This window comes from Abramis brama, assembly GCF_963993115.1.
Source record: "Abramis brama genome assembly, chromosome: 14".
NCBI lineage: Eukaryota > Metazoa > Chordata > Actinopteri > Cypriniformes > Leuciscidae > Abramis > Abramis brama.
The window spans coordinates 6,211,162-6,232,438 of record NC_139976.1 but is presented as its reverse complement, the minus strand read 5'-3'; the positions used below and the strand labels follow the sequence as shown (position 1 = coordinate 6,232,438).

At 40.0% G+C, this 21,277-nt stretch overlaps 1 protein-coding gene across 1 annotated transcript in view; it reads left to right on the top strand.

Annotated features, from left to right (window-relative positions):
• The window catches only part of LOC311095750 (cadherin-18), a 102,212-nt gene that overhangs the window by 32,824 nt on the left and 48,111 nt on the right, over nt 1-21,277 (top strand). Inside the window, exons 3-4 of the mRNA XM_084134481.1 lie at nt 14,041-14,335; nt 20,883-21,002. Of these exons, the coding sequence (XP_083990607.1) occupies nt 14,041-14,335; nt 20,883-21,002 (415 nt within the window). The remainder of the gene's footprint in view (nt 1-14,040; nt 14,336-20,882; nt 21,003-21,277) is intronic.

Sequence of the window (21,277 nt, the reverse complement as noted above, 5' to 3'; positions counted from 1 at the left end):
CACACTGATTAAAAGCTCTTCAGAGGAAAAAAGGATAAGTTTAATCAGAGACAAGTCCACCTTACTAATTGTGAATATAAAGCTCTGTGGTGATTGATGAGTTTATTTTACTCTTTGACCTCATTCTCCTTCACTCCTCCTCATACTCCCTCCATCTCCCTCTCCTTCATTCTGTCTTTCTGTGTCTCTCTCCCGCATCTGAAAGACTTTCTGTCCCGCCATTGAGGGTTTTTTTTCTATCCCACACTCCATCCATCCTGACTCACACTTAATGAAACCTGTCTTTACTCATTTTGCTTCAAAATGTATAACAATTTCAGGTAATTTTGACTTAAGTAATTTTTGATTAAGTGAATCATAATTACATGAGTTAGTAATAACTTTTCAAAATTATATTTGTGTTCAAGGCTAGTCAGTGATAAGGTAACTTTCATGGGAAATTTTTAATTTTTTGCTAGAAATTCTGGAATAATGTCTTATGCATGTGTAAAAAACCCAGGTTTTAGAAAGATCAGTTGCTGTCTTCTGTCAGATGAAAATAAAAAAGTGGAAGAAGTTAATTTGCTTGGTTTCCAAGGTTACAGGGTTACTGTGAGCACTATAGAGGTAACAACAGTCTCTCCTGTTAATGGATGTTTCTGTACAAGTGAGACTTTTTATTCTAGGTGTTATTTTTTAAGGATATTCTGAGGGCGGTGGATAAAATCTAGAAATAACCAAGTCTTTGATAAGTGATCAACACAAAAAGGCTTGTTTTTAGACATTACAAAAATCTTAATCATCATTTCCTCTTGTTTTCTGGAAAAATTGCCTAAAAATCCTTAAAGATCAGTTTACTTGCAAAATATTAAATTACTTGTTTTCAAATGGTATATATTAAATTAAATTAAATGATATATTAATTGAATAATGACTAATATCATTTCTTGTTTTTAAGTAAAAAATCTAACAATTTAATGATGCTTATTTAAAACAAAGAATACAAACTCTCAAGTAAGAAAAACACATTTAATTTGCTATATTTTTTAGTCAGACATTATTGAAAACAAGACTTTACTTTTAGGCATTACATGACAAAGAAATCTTAATCATAATTTTTCTCTGGGAAAATTATCTAAGCGTCTTTAAAGGTTAATTTACTTGCAATATAACTTGTTTTCAGAGAATATGTCTTAAATTAAGTTTTTGTTTTTCTTGTTAAATTTCTTGTTTCTTAGCAAAAATGTTATGTTTAAAAAAAAAAAAAAAACTTTGCCAATGGAGTAAAAGATAAATTAACTTAATTTGCTAATTTATTGAGTCAGACATATTCTTTAAGGCAAGTCTTACACATTTTATAACTTGAACACTAAAAAATACTGATAAATGTATTTTTGCTGATTAAATCTGAACTCACACTATGTATTTGCCTTTCTCTCTTCAGACAGAACTCGTTTAAGTGGAGGAAACGTTTCTTCTCACAATGTTCTTAGTGTCACACCTGATTTGCCTTTTAATATTTTAGCTTCATATGTTTGGTTGGCTTAATATATTTGTATTTGATATACTGAGCGGATTCAGTTTTATATGTGCCACTTAAATTTAATTGATAAAGTTAATACATTGCACTCTGTTATCACTCCAGAAATGATGGCCCACCCTGTGTTTTAGCTGGCTGGTCTTGGCTCTATTGACCCAGTGCCACTTTTATTTCCTGCCATTAGTGAGGGCTTGACTGAGCGTCAGAGGAGCCGGTGCAGAGACAGAGTGTGATGTATTAGCCTGTGCCCAGCTAAGTCAGTGGCCAAATTAGAAGCCTGACTGCAGGTTAAGTGAAATTTATGTTCCCTTGTGTAGCTGGGACCAAATTTGGAAGCAGAGTCAGAGTGTAAAAGGAATGGGTTTGGGTTCAGCAGTCCTGATGGTGTAGCGTTTGGGATTTCACAATGAATCCTGTTTTATTTGTCACAGGGAGTCTGTGTGTGTAATCCCGACAGTATACCCATTATCACAATGCCATTATTGCAACAGCAGCTGTAAATTATACCAAACTGGAGTGCTTAAAATAGGAAACTTTTCTGTTGCAGTGTAAATGTGTTTGTGTAAGAAGTCTTTTATGTTTATTTAAAATGAATGTAGGAACTGAGAATGGATCAGACAGAGATGATCCTTTCAAACTGACCAAGAAGCAGAATTCCATGGGGAGTCCAAGGGCCCTATCTTGCACCCAGCGCAATTGACTTTGTACACTGACGCATGTATCATTCCTATTTTGCACCCGCGCAAAGCGCGCTTTTCCCTCCACAGAAGCACGTCGCTAAACTAGGGAATGAACTTGCGCTCCCTGGGCGGTTCAGCGCAAAAAAGGAGGCGTGTTCCGCCGCAAACGTTCCTTCATGCTATTTTGCAGGTTTAGAAAACAATTGCGCCACTAACCAGGAAAAAATAGTTTAAAGTCAGTGGCGCGTTGCGCATGTTATTCATATGCTATTTTAAGGGCGCATGCTTGGCCATAATCAATGTAGCGTGTGCACAACGCGCATACACTTTGATTCTCTCATCTACACAGAAGCAGCAGTTTTCATTTTTGCAAATCATACATTATTATGATAGATAGATAGATAGATAGATAGATAGATAGATAGATAGATAGATAGATAGATAGATAGATAGATAGATAGATAGATAGATAGATAGACAATTTATTATAAAAGCATACATCTAGCTTACACATTTACCCAAATTATCATACGCCTTTTTAACCGAAGTTAATTTGGGTGGGTTTCTCCATCCCCAACGTCCCTGACGAGAGCGTTGCTCTCCTTGGCTGTGAACTGCTCCTGGCGCGCGTCTGGCAAATCCGCCGTTATAATAGGAATCCGCTTTAGAACAAAGCGCGTCTGCTCTTAAAGGGAATGTGAGATGACGCTCTGATTGGTTTATTTCACGTTACGCCCAAACCACACCTATGAATAATGAAGCTACTTCAGACCAACCCATTTTAGATTTGCGCCTGGCGCAAGAGTCATTTATCCCGCTGGGAAAATAGCAACAGCGCCAAGACCCGCCCACAAAGTTACTTGCGCTTTGCGCTTTGACACTTGCGTTTCAGATCGTTAAAATAGGGCCCTAAATCAGCAATCCAGGACCATAAATAAGAGACCTGTCCAGTCTGTCCTAACTAACTAACTCCTCCACAGCGCTTGCAAGAGATGAACTAGAGAACAAATGTCAATATTAGGCAGTTTTTAAAAAGACAGATTGGTTTGGAGATGGCTTGAGTCAGAGGAAAATCACAGAGATCCAAAACAGACCTTCTTCCTGAAGACCTCTGTTTGACCTCTCTCTTGAACGCAGGAATAAAATCCTCTTTATAACCACTGCCTTTCCATATCCAAATGCATCAGATCATTCCAAAACAATGCTAGACGAACTTCAATCATTTCCTCACATAGTTCTACATAATGTCTGCAACCCACACATTTGACTATCATCCTGTGATGTTGACAATCACTCATTGTTGATGTCCTTTTTAATAATTATTTATTAGTTCATGTAAGCATGGAGTGTTTGATATCAGCGTGAATGATTTTTCATTTCTTGAATTATTACGGTATGAATCAAATCCATGTAAAATGTCTTGTACTCTTATTATAAAATGCATGTCTAAATCATACCCTGCTAGAGTGGGGAATTTAAGAGACTGTGTGACTGATCAGATAACATTTAAGTTATGTGAGAGGAGGAGAGAAAGTCACAGCCTGAACCAAAAACCATATTGGTCAAAACTCCTCCAAAGGGTTGGACAAACAAAGCATTAGATGAGATGAGGAGATGAGATCCGATCAGATGAAAATGGTTTAAGGATGGTTTTAAGGAGTCATAAAGTTACCATCATGAAGAAAAAAGCCAACTGCCTCACTTATTTTTCTTTTCTCTCTTTACTTAGTTCTTTTTATTTCCGTTGTGAGTCTCGTTTTCTAAGTTTTTGCTCCAAGACACTCCAGACACGAAAAGGCCTCCAGCGAATCAACGATCATGGGATATCCCCATCAAAGACATAAACAACATAAGCAATGAATAACTCCAGATCCTAGCAGAACTGGTGCATTGATTTAAATTTAATAACCACGTCTAAGAACCGGTATAAGGGTTAAATTAATGATTGATGGTTTATTTAGGTTAGGTCTTATAAAGTGCATATATTGCTAGAAACTTGTTATTTCATCATTTTATTCTCTTTAAAACTCATTCTTTCATCACTTTCTTTCTTTCTGCAACTCATGTGAATGTGTGGGTGCATGTGTTTGTGTTAGATATTAGTTTTATGTGTCAGAATAATGAATAAAGTCTGTATTTAAAGAGAAGTGTTCTTTGTGTTATGTGCCTACGGATTTAATGTCTTAAACTGCTGATCTTGTTACCGTGCTAATAAAAATAGTATTTTCACTATAGTTTGGATATAATATCCGCTACAGAGTTGATAGTTACGGCCTGTTTAACTGAGTGCTGGATGATTCATTTGTTCGGCTGTAAAATAAACAAGTCTTTCAAAATTCCCTATAAATGAATAATTCCCTTTGAGCTAAATTGACCTCTTTCCCTTACACACACACACACACACACACATATATATATATATATATATATATATATATATATATATATACATATATACATACTATATATTTGTTGGGATGCATTTTTTATATTTATATACCATTCACTCATTTGGGGTAATTTATTTATTTATTTATTCTAGTATTTATTTAAGGACATTTGTTAAAAATTCTCCTTTTGTGGTCCATGTTTGCTTTTACTTGTATCTAGTAAAATGTTTAGCCAATGTTAATTTAGTAATAAATAAATAAATATACATACATACAGTGCTGGTCAGAATTATTTGCCCCCTTGGTAAATATGATCAAAGATGGCTGTAAAAAAATAAATCTGCATTGTTTATCCTTTTGATATTTTATTTAAAAAAAAATGCAAAAATCTAGCCTTTCATTGAAGTAAAATAATTGAAAGTGGGGGGAAAATCACATTATAAAATAAATGTTTTTCTCCAAAACACATTGGGAACAGTTATTTGCCCCCTTTTATTAAATACTTTTTGCAACCTCCTTTTTCCAAGATAACAGCTCTGAGTCTTCTCCTATAATGCCTGATGAGTTTGGAGAACACCTAACAAGAGATCAGAGACCATTCCTCCACACAGAATCTCTCCAGATCCTTCAGATTCCCAGATCCATGTTGGAGCTTCTTCTCTTCAGTTCAGTCCACTCATTTTCTATTATTCATTTTCTATTTTTAATCATTTTCATTTTCTCATTTCCACTCAGCTATTTAGTACAGAAGCACTCTTGCTTAAGCTTAAATTGCTTATTTTTTGTTCTGATTGAGGTGCGCATAGAAAAAGTGGATTGTTTTTTTGAGAAGATAATGTAAAATAATTGGTGCAGATTCACTGTGTCTGCAAGTGATTTTGTTTACGGGCTTCTAACATAAAGTCTCAGTAACTTGTCTTCTGATTGGAGAGGTTCTAGCCCGAGTGTGAGCTCTGACCGTTCAGCTAATTACTGACTGCCAGCCTGAGTGCTCTGTTTACTGACAGAAACGGACAGTTCACTCTTGCCGACGACCCGGCTGTGCAATCAGCCCCACTTTCCTTTAATCACAAATTAATTTCAGCATTGCTGTTTGTATTAGCGGCCACGGTTTGCACATTTCTTGGCCTCAAACAGTCAAATAACCCAGGGAATGAATTTCACCCCTTCATGGAATGGTGTGATTGAAGTGTCTGATATCTTTTTTGCCATTTTTCTCTAATGTCCACAAACTGGGCTGCAAAGACAATACTGCGGTCCTTGTAATACATTCTTATCAGATTATAACTTCACAATCAATGTCTGGGATCTTATTTGTGCTCTCTAACATTTTTAAAGTGTTTCATTTGTGTTGAGTTAGCTACTAATAGCTTCAGAATATGCCTTGAACGATCATTAGACCAGCTGAGCTTTGATTTAAAACGCCACATACAATATTCAGATTAAACGAAGGAAAAGTCTCTTTTTATTTAAACTGCACTTTTCTTCAGTCTACAGAACTGAGCCCAGAGGAAAATTTGGTTGCTCAAACATTTCTCTATAAAAGTTCTTAGGAAATAAAAACAGACACACCGATGAGATAATTTACTCTCAGAATTATTTGATTAGAAACCATTTAGGTTATATTGATATGTTTGTTTTAAAGGGGTCCTGTAATGCTTTTTTATATTTTCAACTTCCTTTAACATGTAATGTTGCTGCTTGAGCATGAAAAAGGTCTGCAAAGTTACAAAGTATATCTGTGCGCACTGTTTCTGAACTCCCTGAAACGCCTATATTGTAGTCTAGAGTGTACAGTTATACACATCAGAGGGTTGTGGGCTGGTTTAGTTTGACCAATCACAACACACTGGTCCAGCCCACCAATCAGAGCACACTGCGCTTTTCGGAAAGAGGGGCTTCATAGAGACAGTTACTAAACAGAGCGTTACTGACAGACTGACAAAGAGAGGTGCTGCAACAATATTAAATAAATGAAAATCTATGTTTTATTTGAACATTCAAGCATGAAAACCTATTCAGACCCCAAAAACAAAATCAAGAGTTTATATATATATATATATATATATATATATATATATATATATATATATATATATATATTAAAATGTATCTTTACAAACATCACAATCCTTTAGTCCCAACCTATTTTACTTGGTATTGTGACATATTTCAGAGTGAAACAAGATAATCAGTGAGGAAAAATACCATAGGTATTCTATACATCTGGAATTTATTGGATCATGAAAGAATGTTTCAATATAAGAATGAATCCACATCTGAATGCAAGTTTGCTATACCAGTGCCTATTAAACCATTCAGCTTCTAGTTAACATAATCCATTCATCTCTGCAAATGTGCACTGATGAGGCACGATAAGATTAGTAATGTGTATTAAAAAAGTAACAGCATCAATGTTGAATTCCTGTGGACTATAAATGATTGGATGGCTGGAGGTGTAGGCTATGTATTTGTTTGCTTTAGTCTGTGCTTGAGTCATTAAACTGAGCTTGAGTGGATCACAATCTAACATTTATTGGATAGTGACAATAAAACACTCAGGAGAACCAAGGCTTTCAGTGATTTGAGTGTTCTGTCAATGTTTTGCCTTATCACAAAACCAATGAGCCTTGAGACACCATGCAATGAGCATACTACTTGTGTGCAGAGCTGAGACACCAGTGCACAGGTATCCCATGGGTTCACATTATGCCTTCCTGAAATATTAACCAGTCTTGTCATTTTTCACCATGCTTTGGGAATGACAGTATTGTCTTTTACAGCTTTTTTAAATTATAATAATTGTTCGGTGCATCTTGAGTGCATGCAAGCCAGACATCATCCCAGCCATGTACCGGTTTGTTTTCACGCCTGGTCATTCTTTCGGTCCCCAAAGAGAGGTAATTGCAAGTGCAAAGACTTTCGAGAAGTCCTGAAAATGCAGTTGACATTTAGATGGATGAATCTCATGAAAGCATTCAAGAAAGTATCCAGATCACATTTTACCCTCAAATTGTCACAGTCTGCGGTTGCCAACACACACACAGACGAAGACGAAGACAAGAAGGTTATTCCAGAATAGTCTTTGTTTACAAAATCAATACACAGGATATCACTGGAGAAATGCAAACCACACTGAAGCACAGGGGGTGTAAATAGTGGATACAAAGGAATCTAGATGAAGAACAGGTAAACATAATCAAGCAATCAATTAGTAACCATAGCAACAAACTAACAATATAATCAAAGGGATCAGGAACTAAACAGAGAGGAAACACAGGAACTAAAGGAGTCATCAACAAAACATTATAATTACACAAATCAACAGAAGTAGTATAAAAGTAAGCCTATTTAGTAGGATTGTGTCATGGTTACAAACAGACGGAAGCAAGTGTGCAAGTAAAACTCTGTTTATTGAATGAAGATGAAAAAAGTCCGGTGATGAAGTGGGCAGACTGGTGACACAGGGACTAGATGGTCAGCGATGGTGTCCGTGAAGTGAAGTGGTGCAGACGTGACGATCCAAGTGAAGACGTAATCCGGGTGAACAGGAAACAGGAACGGGAACACGAACAGGAACGCCGACAGGAACAGGATCACACACGGGAGACATCAAACAACGATCTGACAATGAGAGGAGAGTGCGGTGAGGTTTTAAAGGTGCGTGAATGAGCTGCAGCTGGAGTGATGAACGAGATCAGCTGGACCGCTGATCAGTCAGGATGAGCGGTGACGCCCACTCACACACACCCACACACACATAACAGTAACACGAGACGAGAAGGAAACAATGAATTTACGAACCGTGACACACTTTGGAACCGGCGACGTATACGGGAGGCCTAGACCGGTGGCGATCGGCTATGGCCTTGGTGTGCGCTCCCACCTGGAGTAGAGTCTCACGGGCTCTAGTCCAAGTGCGACGACACCTCTGGACGAAGGCGTGAGCGGAGGAGACCGCGACTTCGGATTCCAGACTAGGAAAAATTGGTGGCTGGTAACCTACACTACACTCAAACGGAGATAGGCCCGTAGATGACACTGGCAACGTATTGTGTGCGTACTCCACCATAGACAATTGCTGACTCCATGAGGAAGGATTCTTGGAGACCAGACATCGCAACGTTCTCTCCAAATCTTGGTTGGCTCTCTCCGTTTGACCATTTCTCTGGGGATGAAACCCTGAGGACAGACTGACAGTCGCCCCCAATAATTTACAAAACTCTTGCCAAAATTTGGACACAAATTGGGGTCCTCTGTCGGAAACCACATCTGTCGGGAGGCCATGTAAGCGAAAGACATGATTAACGACGGTCAACGCTGTCTCCTTGGCTGAGGGTAATTTGGGCAAGGGAATGAAATGTGCCGCCTTCGAGAACCGGTCCACCACGGTCAAAACTACCGTGTTACCCTGGGAGGGTGGGAGGGCGGTGACAAAATCTAGCGAAATGTGGGACCAGGGTCTCGAAGGGACAGGCAGCGGTTGAAGTAGCCCATCTGGGGGTCGATTGGAAGTCTTACCAATGGCGCAAACAGAGCAAGCCAAAACAAAACTGTGAACGTCACGAGCCATGAGTGGCCACCAGAATCGTTGCTTGACCAAAAACTTGGTACGACTAACTCCTGGATGACAAGCCACGTTGGAACAATGCCCCCACTGAATAACGTCGGACCGTAATCCCTCCGGTACAAATAAGCGATTCGGTGGGCAACCGGCCAAGGGCGTTACCCCTTCTAAGGCTCTCTTGATCTTCGATTCGACCTCCCATACGAGTGTGGAGACAAATAGATTCTCGGGTAAAATGCACTCGGGAGTAGACGGGCGTTCGGAACGGTCAAAAATGCGCGATAAAGAATCGGATTTGATGTTCTTGGAACCCGGGCGGTACGAGAGTGTAAAATCAAAACGTCCGAAAAAAAGTGCCCACCGAGCCTGCCTGGAGTTAAATTTTTTAGCGGTTTTAATGTATTCCAGATTCTTGTGGTCGGTCCAGACGATAAAAGGTACCCCCGACCCTTCTAACCAGTGACGCCATTCCTCCAACGCTAACTTGACTGCCAACAACTCTCTGTTACCAATGTCATAATTGCGTTCGGCAGGGGACAAACGATGGGACAAAAACGCGCATGGGTGCATTCTGTCGTCTGTGGAAGAACGCTGGGATATCACTGCACCTACCCCCACCTCTGACGCATCGACCTCCACCACGAACTGACGTGATGGATCAGGGGTAATCAGGATGGGAGCCGAAACAAAGCGGCTCTTGAGTTTGGCAAACGCAGCCTCAGCTGCGTCTGACCACCTGAACGTAGTCTTGGGGGAGGTCAAGGCGGTCAGAGGTGAGGCTAGTTGGCTGAAATTACGAATAAACCGTCTGTAGAAACTGGCGAACCCCAGAAACCGCTGTAGGGCCTTACGGGAATCTGGACTTGGCCACTCTACTACAGCCTTAACTTTCTCAGGATCCATGCGTATTCCCTCAGACGACACAATGTAACCTAGGAAAGGAACAGACTGTGCATGAAAATCGCATTTCTCCACCTTGACAAAAAGCCCATTCTCTAGCAACCTCTGAAGCACTCGCCTGACATGCTGCACGTGTTCCTGGAGAGATGATGAAAAAAATCAATATGTCATCCAGGTAGACATATATGAACTGGTCGACCATATCTCGCAGCATGTCGTTGACGAGTGCTTGGAAGACTGCTGGGGAGTTGGACAAACCGAAAGGCATGACCAAGTATTCAAAGTGCCCCCTGGGGGTGTTAAAAGCAGTCTTCCACTCATCCCCCTTCCTGATGCGGACCAAATGATAAGCATTACGTAAGTCCAATTTAGTGAAGATAGACGCTCCATGCAACCTCTCGAAGGCTGAAGACATCAACGGCAAAGGATAAGTATTCTTTACCGTGATGCTGTTCAACCCTCGATAATCAATACAAGGTCGCAGAGATCCGTCCTTCTTCCCCACGGAAAAGAACCCTGCCCCCGCTGGAGAAGAGGAAGGGCGGATGAACCCCGTTGCTAGAGAATCAGAAATATATTTCTCCATGGCCCCCCTCTCTGGAACAGAAAGCAAATATAACTTGCCTTTAGGCGGAGTAGTACCTGGCAGTAAATCTATTGCACAGTCATAGGGACGGTGTGGAGGAAGAGACGCAGCCCGAGACTTACTGAACACTTCCTTCAGGTCCTGGTACTCCGCAGGCACGTTAGATAAATCCACTGCCTCCTCCTGAAACACAGAGACAGAAACAGACGAACAAGCAGACACAAGACAGGACTCATGACATTTAGTGTTCCATTCCAGTACTGCTCGCTGCTGCCAGTCTATCTTGGGGTTGTGGTTGAGGAGCCAGGGATGTCCTAGAACAATGGGTGCGAGGGGTGAGTCCAGTATGTAAAATGAAAGCGTTTCAGTGTGATTGCCTGACGTGACGAGCGTGATGTGTCCGGTGGTGAATGTGATGTTGGGTCTTGACCGTTGAGTGCGTGGACTTCAGTCTTGTGTGTGAGTGGTAGGAGGGGAACTTGAAACTTGTGCGCAAAAGAACAGTCCATGAAGTTACCTTCGGCCCCTGAGTCCACCAGTGCTTGACAGTCGTGCTCGTGGGCTGACCATCTTAGTCTTACTGGAAGGAGCGTAGATGTAGATGAGGTCTTCTCTGCGGAGATCCCACCCAACAGTAGCCTCATTTTTACTGTCGGGCTTGGCCTTTTACTGGGCAGTTGAAAGCGAAATGTCCTGATGCCCCGCAGTACAGGCAGAGCCCTTGGGATCTCAGCCTCTCCTTCTCCTCCCGAGTAAGCCGAGCTCGCCCGACCTGCATGGGCTCGTGATCGTAGACGGGGCTGACCGCATCCCCGCCGCTGGACCGTTGATGTTCGGCTTCTCCCGTCAGTCGGCTGGGTAGCCTCCGCCGCTCGACCCGAGATAAACGTGCGTCTACTCGAAGAGCCAGGTCGATTAAGCCATTGAGGGACGTGGGCAGGTCCAGGGCGTAGATCTCCCTCTGGATGCGGTCAGCCAGCCCATGCAGGAACATGTCCCACTGCGCCTCCTCGTTCCATTGACACTCTACCGCCAGAGTCTTAAATTCAATAGAGTAGTCAGAGACTGACCTCTCTCCTTGTTTGAGCTCAGCTAGTACGCGGGCCGCCTCTCTCCCGGTGCTGGCGCGGTCAAAGACTCGTTTCATCTCGGCGGAGAGTGTCTGGAACGAGGTGCAGCATGGGTCTTGATTCTCCCACACCGCCGTTCCCCAAAGTGCTGCCTTCCCAGTCAAGAGCGTGAGCACGAACGAATTTGGCCGATTCGCTGGAGAAAGTCCTAGGTTGCAGGGAGAAATGCATCGAACAGCGGGTTAAAAACGCTCTGCAAAAACTGGGCTCACCTGCATAGGACTCAGGTACAGAAAGGCGGGGCTCTGACTGGGAGGCATTGTCCGATGGTGTGGGGGGAACGGCCGGTGTGGGTGGCGCAGCGGGACTTCGCATAAGTTGGAGTTGCTGGGTGAGCTCGGACACCTGTGTCACCAGCGCTTGAACTGCTCTCGCTGTGTCGTTGAGATTCTTCTCCTGTTGATCCATTCGCTGTATGCTGGTGTTGACAAATGACTCGAGTGCTGATGATTCGCTTGCTGCTTCCATGGAACGGTCAGATCGTTCTGTCATGGTTACAAACAGACGGAAGCAAGTGTGCAAGTAAAACTCTTTGTTTATTGAATGAAGATGAAAAAAGTCCGGTGATGAAGTGGGCAGACTGGTGACACAGGGACTAGATGGTCAGCGATGGTGTCCGTGAAGTGAAGTGATGCAGACGTGACGATCCAAGTGAAGACGTAATCCGGGTGAACAGGAAACAGGAACGGGAACACGAACAGGAACGCCGACAGGAACAGGATCACACACGGGAGACATCAAACAACGATCTGACAATGAGAGGAGAATGCAGTGAGGTTTTAAAGGTGCGTGAATGAGCTGCAGCTGGAGTGATGAACGAGATCAGCTGGACCGCTGATCAGTCAGGATGAGCGGTGACGCCCACTCACACACACCCACACACACATAACAACAGTAACACGAGACGAGAAGGAAACAATGAATTTACGAACCGTGACAGATTGTTTTGGCATTGAGACTTTATTTTCATGACAATTAAGCACATTTCATTATGTGAAAAAAACAATGAGATACTGTTGAAAGTGTGAAGTATTTAGACACCAGGGTAACATTTGACATAATAGCTTTAATAGTCTTGTTCTGGTGAATTTGACTTTGCCTATGTTTGGTGTCACAACGTACAGTTCTTCTCAAAATAGCAACTGTAATCAATAAATATTGTCCCTTTTAATATATGTCCTTAACTATGTGCCTTTGATACAGTCAAAGCCCATTAGGCATTTGTGCTTTTACTGAAGTTTTTGTGTCACAAATTGTGTAACAATTTTCAGAAATGTATCTGTTATCTGATAAAAGACTGTTTGTTTGGGATCAGTTTGACCCCAGTGAAAGACATCAAAAATAAACGAATTATTTAAACAAAAGAACATAAGATTGAAACAAACCCTCAAAATAACATGGTTTATTCATAGTCATCATCATCATCTTAGAATCATCATCATAGAATCATTGTATTAGCACAAAACCAGTAATGAGAATATTTTAAAATCACTACTGACAATAATGAGAACATAATAACATCCAGATACATTACGGTAGTGCAAGTCCGGCGTATAAATGTGCTAATGTTTTGTAAACATGCTTATGTTTTTGCAGTCTGCAGGGACCACCATGCATAATTATTTGTTTTATAAGTGTCTTTTATTTGTCATAAGCTTTAACTGAGTTGGTAGCCATCAGCTAGAGAGCTGTAAGTAATCCTCATCCTATCAATTAAGCAGTTTTTTTTTTTTTTTTGGCTTGCTTCTCTCTCTCTTTCGACATTGCAGTAGGACAAGATCTCACATCAACACTAGATGATCTGAGATTGCACATCTCAGAGGATGATCCTCCAGTTCAGCAGTTGAAGTCTTTCAAGACTGTTCTTTTTTTCTGTTTGCTAAATGCAAATACATTATTCAACATCCAACATCCTCCTTTACTTTTTCAAGTCACTTTAAAGGTGATGCGTCTGATGTTTTGATGTTAAATTCTTTCTCCTGTCCCAGTTTAATGTGCAGGGATAATTATAAGTAAGCTGTTCATAGGTCGACTTCCTAGAGAATATTTGTTTACCGAGCAACTACTGATAAATTCCCTATCCACCAGCAAATGAATTTTGCAAATCAGTCTGGTCTGCAAGGAACAGTGTAAGGTACAAAAAAGTTTTCTAGCTTAAGGGTTTATTGGAGTATTTTGTGCTTAATGAGCCCTGCTTATTGAATGTATTGCAGTGTATTGATTCACATCAGTAGTTACACACCAACGTTTCTTTGTCTCTCATTTCAGCTGCATTCTAATTCAGACAAAGGTGATGGTTCGGTCAGGTACATCCTTAGTGGTGAAGGAGCAGGGAGCATCTTCATCATCAACGAGGTAACGGGAGACATCCACGCCACCAAGAGTCTGGACCGGGAAAACAAATCACATTATGTTCTTCATGCACAAGCCATCGACCGCAACAACAATAAACCCCTGGAGCCAGAGTCAGAGTTCATTATAAAAGTTCAGGATATTAACGACAACGCTCCCAAATTCCCAGACGGACCCTTTGTCACATCTGTGCCTGAGATGTCGGAAATTGGTGAGATTTCCTTGTTTATTTATTTTTTTCTGTAAAATGTTTTCTTTCATCTTAACATATGGTCTTTTATGAAAATTCTTTGCAGTCATTTGATAAACTTACTCATAACACGTAGATTTGTCTAATTTTCCAGTTAAAATATTTAAAACAAGATACATTTACGTAGCAAGTCATTAGGACTTGTTTTAATAGAAATAAATCTTTAATACAGTGTATTTTTTCTTTCTGCTCTGGCAAATTTTGTCACTTATTTTACATATAAACAAGTGAATCAAGTGAAAAAATGCGGCAGTAAGTCAAAATACAATCCATGAAATCAAGTCATAGTATCTTAGTGTTGCTTCTAAAGTAAATGTATCTTGTTTTAGAATTTTTAGATGTTTTTACTGAAAATCAAGGAAAGCAGACCAATTAAAAACTAATTAAGTAATTTTAGTGTAGTTTTTCAGTGTTGGTTAAATGTAGAATTTGAACAAGCTCTTTAGCTCTATGAACTGTATGTCAGCATGAGAACAAAATTGTCAGTTAATGAAGATTTGACAGATGAACACACAGCTTGAGTGGACTCTTGTCGAGTCAAAAGTGATGAGACATTTCATTTTTATGGACTTCGCCATCTTTGATATTACTACTAGTCACTGTCACGACTTTGCTGGAAAAAGACTCCCATTGCACATACATACAGCCAGTATTCGAGACGCTCATGTAAGTTGCTGTGGGAACAGACATTTCGACACACACCTTTAAGTAAATGCGGTTGACAATCCCCAAAACTGACAGTGTGAATGTGAGGTGTGATAATTTTCCAATCAATCTGGCCTACAATTTCTTATCAAGCAGGTACAGAATTCCTATAGATTTACATTGAATGAGAGACTAAAGCCATGCAAATACAGGAAAGTAGGTTATTTTGACTTGTGGTCTTTATGGAACCACCTTACAACCTCTTACATTACCACGTAGCTCTGAGCAAATGTGCCTTTGCTGGTTCAAGCACATGAGATTTGTTCTCGCTTTTCTCTGAGGAGAAGAGAATAGTATATTGCTCACCCTGTCTAAAATGTTTATCTCAAGTTTTGGAGATTGGGTCCATGTCTATGGAAAAAAAAAAGGCTTGTGAAAATTGAAATGGCTTTTAAAAAACATAGCTGTCAAAAAAACAATTATATCCGAAGGCTTGTACTGGTGCAAACGTATAAGCTGTCACTCTCTAAGATCCATCACTTCTAATTCAAATGTCCATGATTCACTCCATTCCCAAGTCAAACTGCTTTTTTTTTCTATCCAGCCCATGGCTTTTATCCGCTTGTTTTGTGTTTTGCGGCTGGAGTTCCCTCAGGAGCCCCATAGCTCTTAGAGAGCATTATGTGCTCATGCTTCTTCCGGAATGCTCCACTTCCACTTAGAGAAATAGTGCAAAGACATAAAGAGAGTGAGAGATTCTCTTACAGCAGGGTTTCCCCAGGGATTGTGAACCCCAAGGGGTTTGTGATGGAACTGCAGGGGGTTTGTACAGTTGTGATAGAAGTGCTAATGTGGGATAAGTCAATACATTAACTTATGAGCATAATTAAATTTGTTCAACGCAATTCACTTTTTTTTTTCCTTTAATTTAGCATTTGACTCTCGCTTGCAGGGTGTTGCTTCTGTGTAGCAATCAAGTTTTCTTTAACTTTCCACTTCTGTGCTCTGACATTCACCCATTAAACATATGATTTACATTTGCTTTATGATGTAAGATTTATTTTATGTATATCATAAGATTTTTTATCATGTTATTGATAGGCTGCATTTATTTGATCTAAAATATTGTCAAACACAGCAGTATTGTGTTGTACTATAATGTTTTGTTATATATCAATTTCCAGTTGTTGCACAGTGTCACCAAGTGCAAAGAGTTGTGAATGTATATTATCTGTATTTCTCTTGTACTTCTGATATACCAATTATATAATAAGCATTTTCATGAAATCAACAGTGACATACTGTGTGTGGGTTGTAAGCGAATTTACAGGAGAAGTGTATATATATTATATATATTTGTATCAAGTTTAGTGTAGTTTATTGTATGCATTATGAGTTGTGTTTTGTGTATGATTGTGTTTTGTATACGTTTGATGTTTCACACAGTTTGAGGAATGCAGTGCAGTTTATTTACGAGTTTTTAAAGTTGAAATTCCAATGTTTTGTGTATTCAAGTGGTTTTAGACATACAATAGTTTCATTCATTAATCAGTGTATTTCATATACTTACAGAGGCAGGAAGGTTTTTTTTTTTTGCATTAATGCAACATAATAGATAGCTGAAGATGAACATTTAGTTTTGCAAATTGTTTATCCATGTATCTTGTACTTTTTGTACTTCCTGCCTTTGAGAAACACTTCTCCTGTAAACTCGCTTCCAACCCACACACAGTATGTCACTGTTGATTTCTTGAAAATGCTTATTATATTATTGGTATAGCAGAAGTAAAAGAGGTGTTGTAATATGTACACCAATGTCACTGTTGCACACGGTCTCACACTCAGTTTTTTTTTTATTTTATTTTTTTTATCTCTTTGAGAGTCTTGAAGGCTATATTCCTGGCTTGCATGTAATGAAATATGTCTCTTTATTTTGGCAGTGTGCAACACTTCTCGGTGGAGATTATGGCCTGTGGGTTTAGAAAGCTTGGTTTATTGTTTATTTAGGTCCCAATTGGCTGTTGCCGTAGCAACTGAAGCCCATACAAATGATATGTGGTATCGTAAGATTTGAAGACCAGCTGCAATCAATGTTGAAGGAGTCTATTATTGCCTGGCTGTTGTCCATTACTGTTGGCGATTCATGAGCAGACTGGGTTCAGAATCACAATTATAGATGTCTTAGAGAACACAGCGCTGTTATGTTAGAGCTGTACTGTCCACTTGACCATCACAGATTAGTTTTATCTCAAGGTGATGCTCTGCCTTTATGGGATATCAGTCTCATCTGATAGATTTGTTCAAACATTTGAAAACCAGATGAATCTGGTCAATTGGCTTTGGGTTTTGATTTGAGTTAAGGCTGCAATCGTAAAATCAAAGTACCGCTCCGTATTATGCTACAGTTTTTTATATAATGTCTCCATTGATATAAACTCTTCGCTATCAGGACTACCTGGTTTATAACATATATTGCTCTTTGAAATGTAAGACTAACCAGATAATCCAAAGGTTGTCCACCAGCACAGCATCACCTCGACTGGCTGTTGCAGCTGTAGGAACGCATGCTCAGTCGATTAGTATTGATGAGATACATGGAGAAGAGATGCTGTGGTAACGAGGATCGACAGAAGAAGAGGGAAATGAATAATTAGTGTTGTTTCCTCTTATTTCTGAGGCTGAGTGTTTGGAGGCGTTTATCTGGAGGCATCTTTGAGCAGAATGAGCCCGTCTGGACGGTAACACTTCTGCCCTACGCAGCACTAGTCCACTGCTGTCAATATTCCCTGTGCGTTTGAGTGTCTGGATCTAATTGTGTGTTGATGGTTTGTCTCTGCCAATCTGAATTTATTGACTGGACCTTTCAGCTCTGAGAAACTAGAGGGTCTAATAATGAAGACTGTGAGAGGATCATTACTGCAAACGTATACATCCTTTAATAGTCATTACTTATCATACATATCATATATACATTGTGTCCACTACTACATGATCTTCTGGTCATTTCGAAGTATGTATTAGGAAGGGTTTTTTCTGGCCAAAAAAAAAATGTTAATTGGTAGATAGATAGATAGATAGATAGATAGATAGATAGATAGATAGATAGATAGATAGATAGATAGATAGATAGCAAAATACACTTATATTAAAACTACCATTTATGAAAGCAAGTCTTAAAGGGGTGGTATAATGCCCTTTTTACAAGATGTAAAATAAGTCTTTGATGTCCCTAGAGTGTGTATGTGAAGTTTTAGCTCAAAATTCCCCACAGATAATTTTCTAGGCCTATACCATGTTAAAATTGACACTTTTTGAGGGTGAGCAAAAACGTGTTGTTTTGTGTGCATCCCTTTAAATGCAAATGAGCTGCTGCTCCCGGCAAAGAGGGCGGAGCTTATTAGCAGCTTGCAGACACACACTCACATGTCAGAAACTGTTCAACCTTTTATGTTCAATCCGGAGTCTGACAATGACGGAGAGACTCAAGAAGTGACAACATGTAGAATGCAACAGGATGTTTCTGATCGGTTAGTTGATGGCTCTCAACATGGCGTTCCCGCTTTGTTGTGCGTTACCGGGGACGGGGTTTATGTAAATTTTAGGGTTAGTGATGTCACTAACCCTGGAGGAAGCTTGCGTAGTCCCTATCAGCCGTTTGTTGCAGTCCTTAAAAAAGCAATTTCTTTAAAAGAAAATATCTCCCTTTGCTTAGAACCTTGAGTGTCGTAACTTTGCAGATGTTGTTTATGCTCAAACAGCGACATTACACACTAACTAAAGTTAGAAAAGTGAAATCATAATCAACCACCCCTTTAATATCTTAAAGGGTTCATTGAATGCCCATTTTACACAAGTTGGTATGATTCTTTAGGGTCCTTATGTAAAGTTTGTAACATACTTTGGTTAAAATTCCTCAATGGTTGTGTAAAACAACACCATTTTTACCTCCTCAAAAACAGCTCTGTTCACAGCGACCAGTTTCGGTGCATGTCTCTTTAAATGATAATGAGCAACTGCTCACCCCACCCCTTAAATCCATGGGGGGTGTTAACACAAGTCACATATAGTGCTGCCTCGGTGGACAGTATACAAATGGCTGTGGGCGGAAATATGCCAATACGGGAAATATGCTAATACAGGACAGTCCATCAGGGGTCGTGGGCAGATCATGATCAATATGACAGCATACTGCTCAGAAAATCCTGATTATTGAGAGTGTTAAGGCTTTTTGAGGATTAAAAAAAAGGAGTGAATAGATTTTTTTTTGTCATTGTATGGTGGTTGTGTTCACAGACTCCACACACTGCAAAGACACATTTATGTGCAAACACCATGCATTTTGCATCCGATGACCCCTTTAAGACTTGTAAGTGTATCTTGTTTTTAAGGATTTTTAAATATTTAACAGGAAAACAAGCCAGACAATTTGCACCAAAGCCAGCATAAACCAGCCTGGAAATTCATGCTGGTGTAAGCTGGTCTTTTTCAGAAGAGGTACCTAATAAAGTGACTGCTGAGTGTGTATAGCCATGTATAACAGCTGAAGATCAGTATTGACTTCTAAATATTACCCAGCTTCCCACTTAGCAGCCACTGCTTGCATTGCAGTTTTACTATAATTTATTTTTATGGGTCAAATTTTGATTTGGAGTTTCTAAAAAAACCTCAATATCTTTATTAGTGGTGCAGAATTATTACTCCCTTTCACACATACACACACACACACACACACAGACACGCTGTTCATCTGCTGGCCCTCGGAGACATGCTCATCAGAAAATTCTAGACAAGCTGTTTCAGCAACTTTCCAGCTGCTGGTAGACTCTGATAGAAATGTTTTTATGAAGCTGAGAGCTGGATACAGTTCAGAGAGGGATGAGATATCTCATTTTAACCCACTGAAGCTTCAGGATTAGAACCAAAATTACAATTATCTGAAGCGGTTACAGTAATTGCGGCTATCAGGTCTTTATGCTGTTGAACTATGCAGAAACCAGTGAACGTCGTGTCTCTCGTGTGCATTACGCTGAGTGATGACAGTAATTGAAAAGCTTTTGAAAGTCTTTGTGGGAGAACACAGCTTTTCGACTTTACTCCGGCTGGCTCTCACCGCAAGAGAACACTGCAGAAAATCAGTCATGTGGTCATGTTTTTCGATGCAAGTACTTAAACAAACAAATTTACACAAGAACCACAATTGCGTAAGAATCTGTTTTATTCTAGAATAAAAATACTTGAAAAGAGGGCAAGAGAGAAAGAGAGAGACAATTTGCAAGGAGACTGAGAGAAATAAAAAATGAAATTCAAGATTCTGCCTCCATAATCCTATTTTACGCCTCAGCCCTCAAGAATGCATTAAATGTTTTGTGGTGTTTGCAGTACGTCAGCACCAGACAATGCAGATGGATGGATTGAACCTGGTGAGCTGTGATGAAAGTGAGCAAGAACAAGTGCAGATGAGAAATGCGACCCGAGCCAGCACAAGAAATGAGAGATCTACTGTCAGCTGGAGGGGGGAAAAAAGAATGCTAGAAAGACAGACTGTGAGCGGATGGCTGAAATGAGCAAAGACAGAGCGGGGAATGAGAGGGCTTAAAAGACACAGAGAGAGATTACAAAGCACACAACTGCATTTCCAGCCTGTCTTTAATCTTTGTTGACTTGGTCTGAGCAGAAACAGTGTGGTTTTGTGGTTGAGGGACTTATTTTAGGTCTACATGAAGAAAATTTGAAGATGTTTAAGGAATAATTTTGGACATATTTTTGTTCTCCCATGCATTGTACTTCCACACAAACACATTGAGTACATTCATTCCGCCCTTCAAACACATCCACCAATTCTTTATTCTCTCTCTTTCTGCAGGAACATCAGTTTTTCAAGTCACGGCAACAGACGCAGATGACCCTACGTATGGAAACAGTGCGCGGGTGGTGTACAGCGTTTTGCACGGACAGCCATATTTCTCCGTCGACCCCAAAACTGGTAAATTCAAGACTTCTGTTCATAGTGTCCGTGAGGGTGGATTAACACAAAGTGCTTTTATTGCTTGAAGGTTTCGAGCTGCTGGTGCATTTTGTCGAGTAGATGTACAATTAAAAAGTTTTAGCCTTACCTTTGTATATGTGATGTTTGTATTAGACTGTTTGCTCTTCAGAAAACAGCTGTGAGCAATACAATACACCACTAGCACCTTTTACTGTGCAGAAATAGAGCTTGACATGCATGCAGTATTGTTTGGATCTTGGCTGTATAATGGA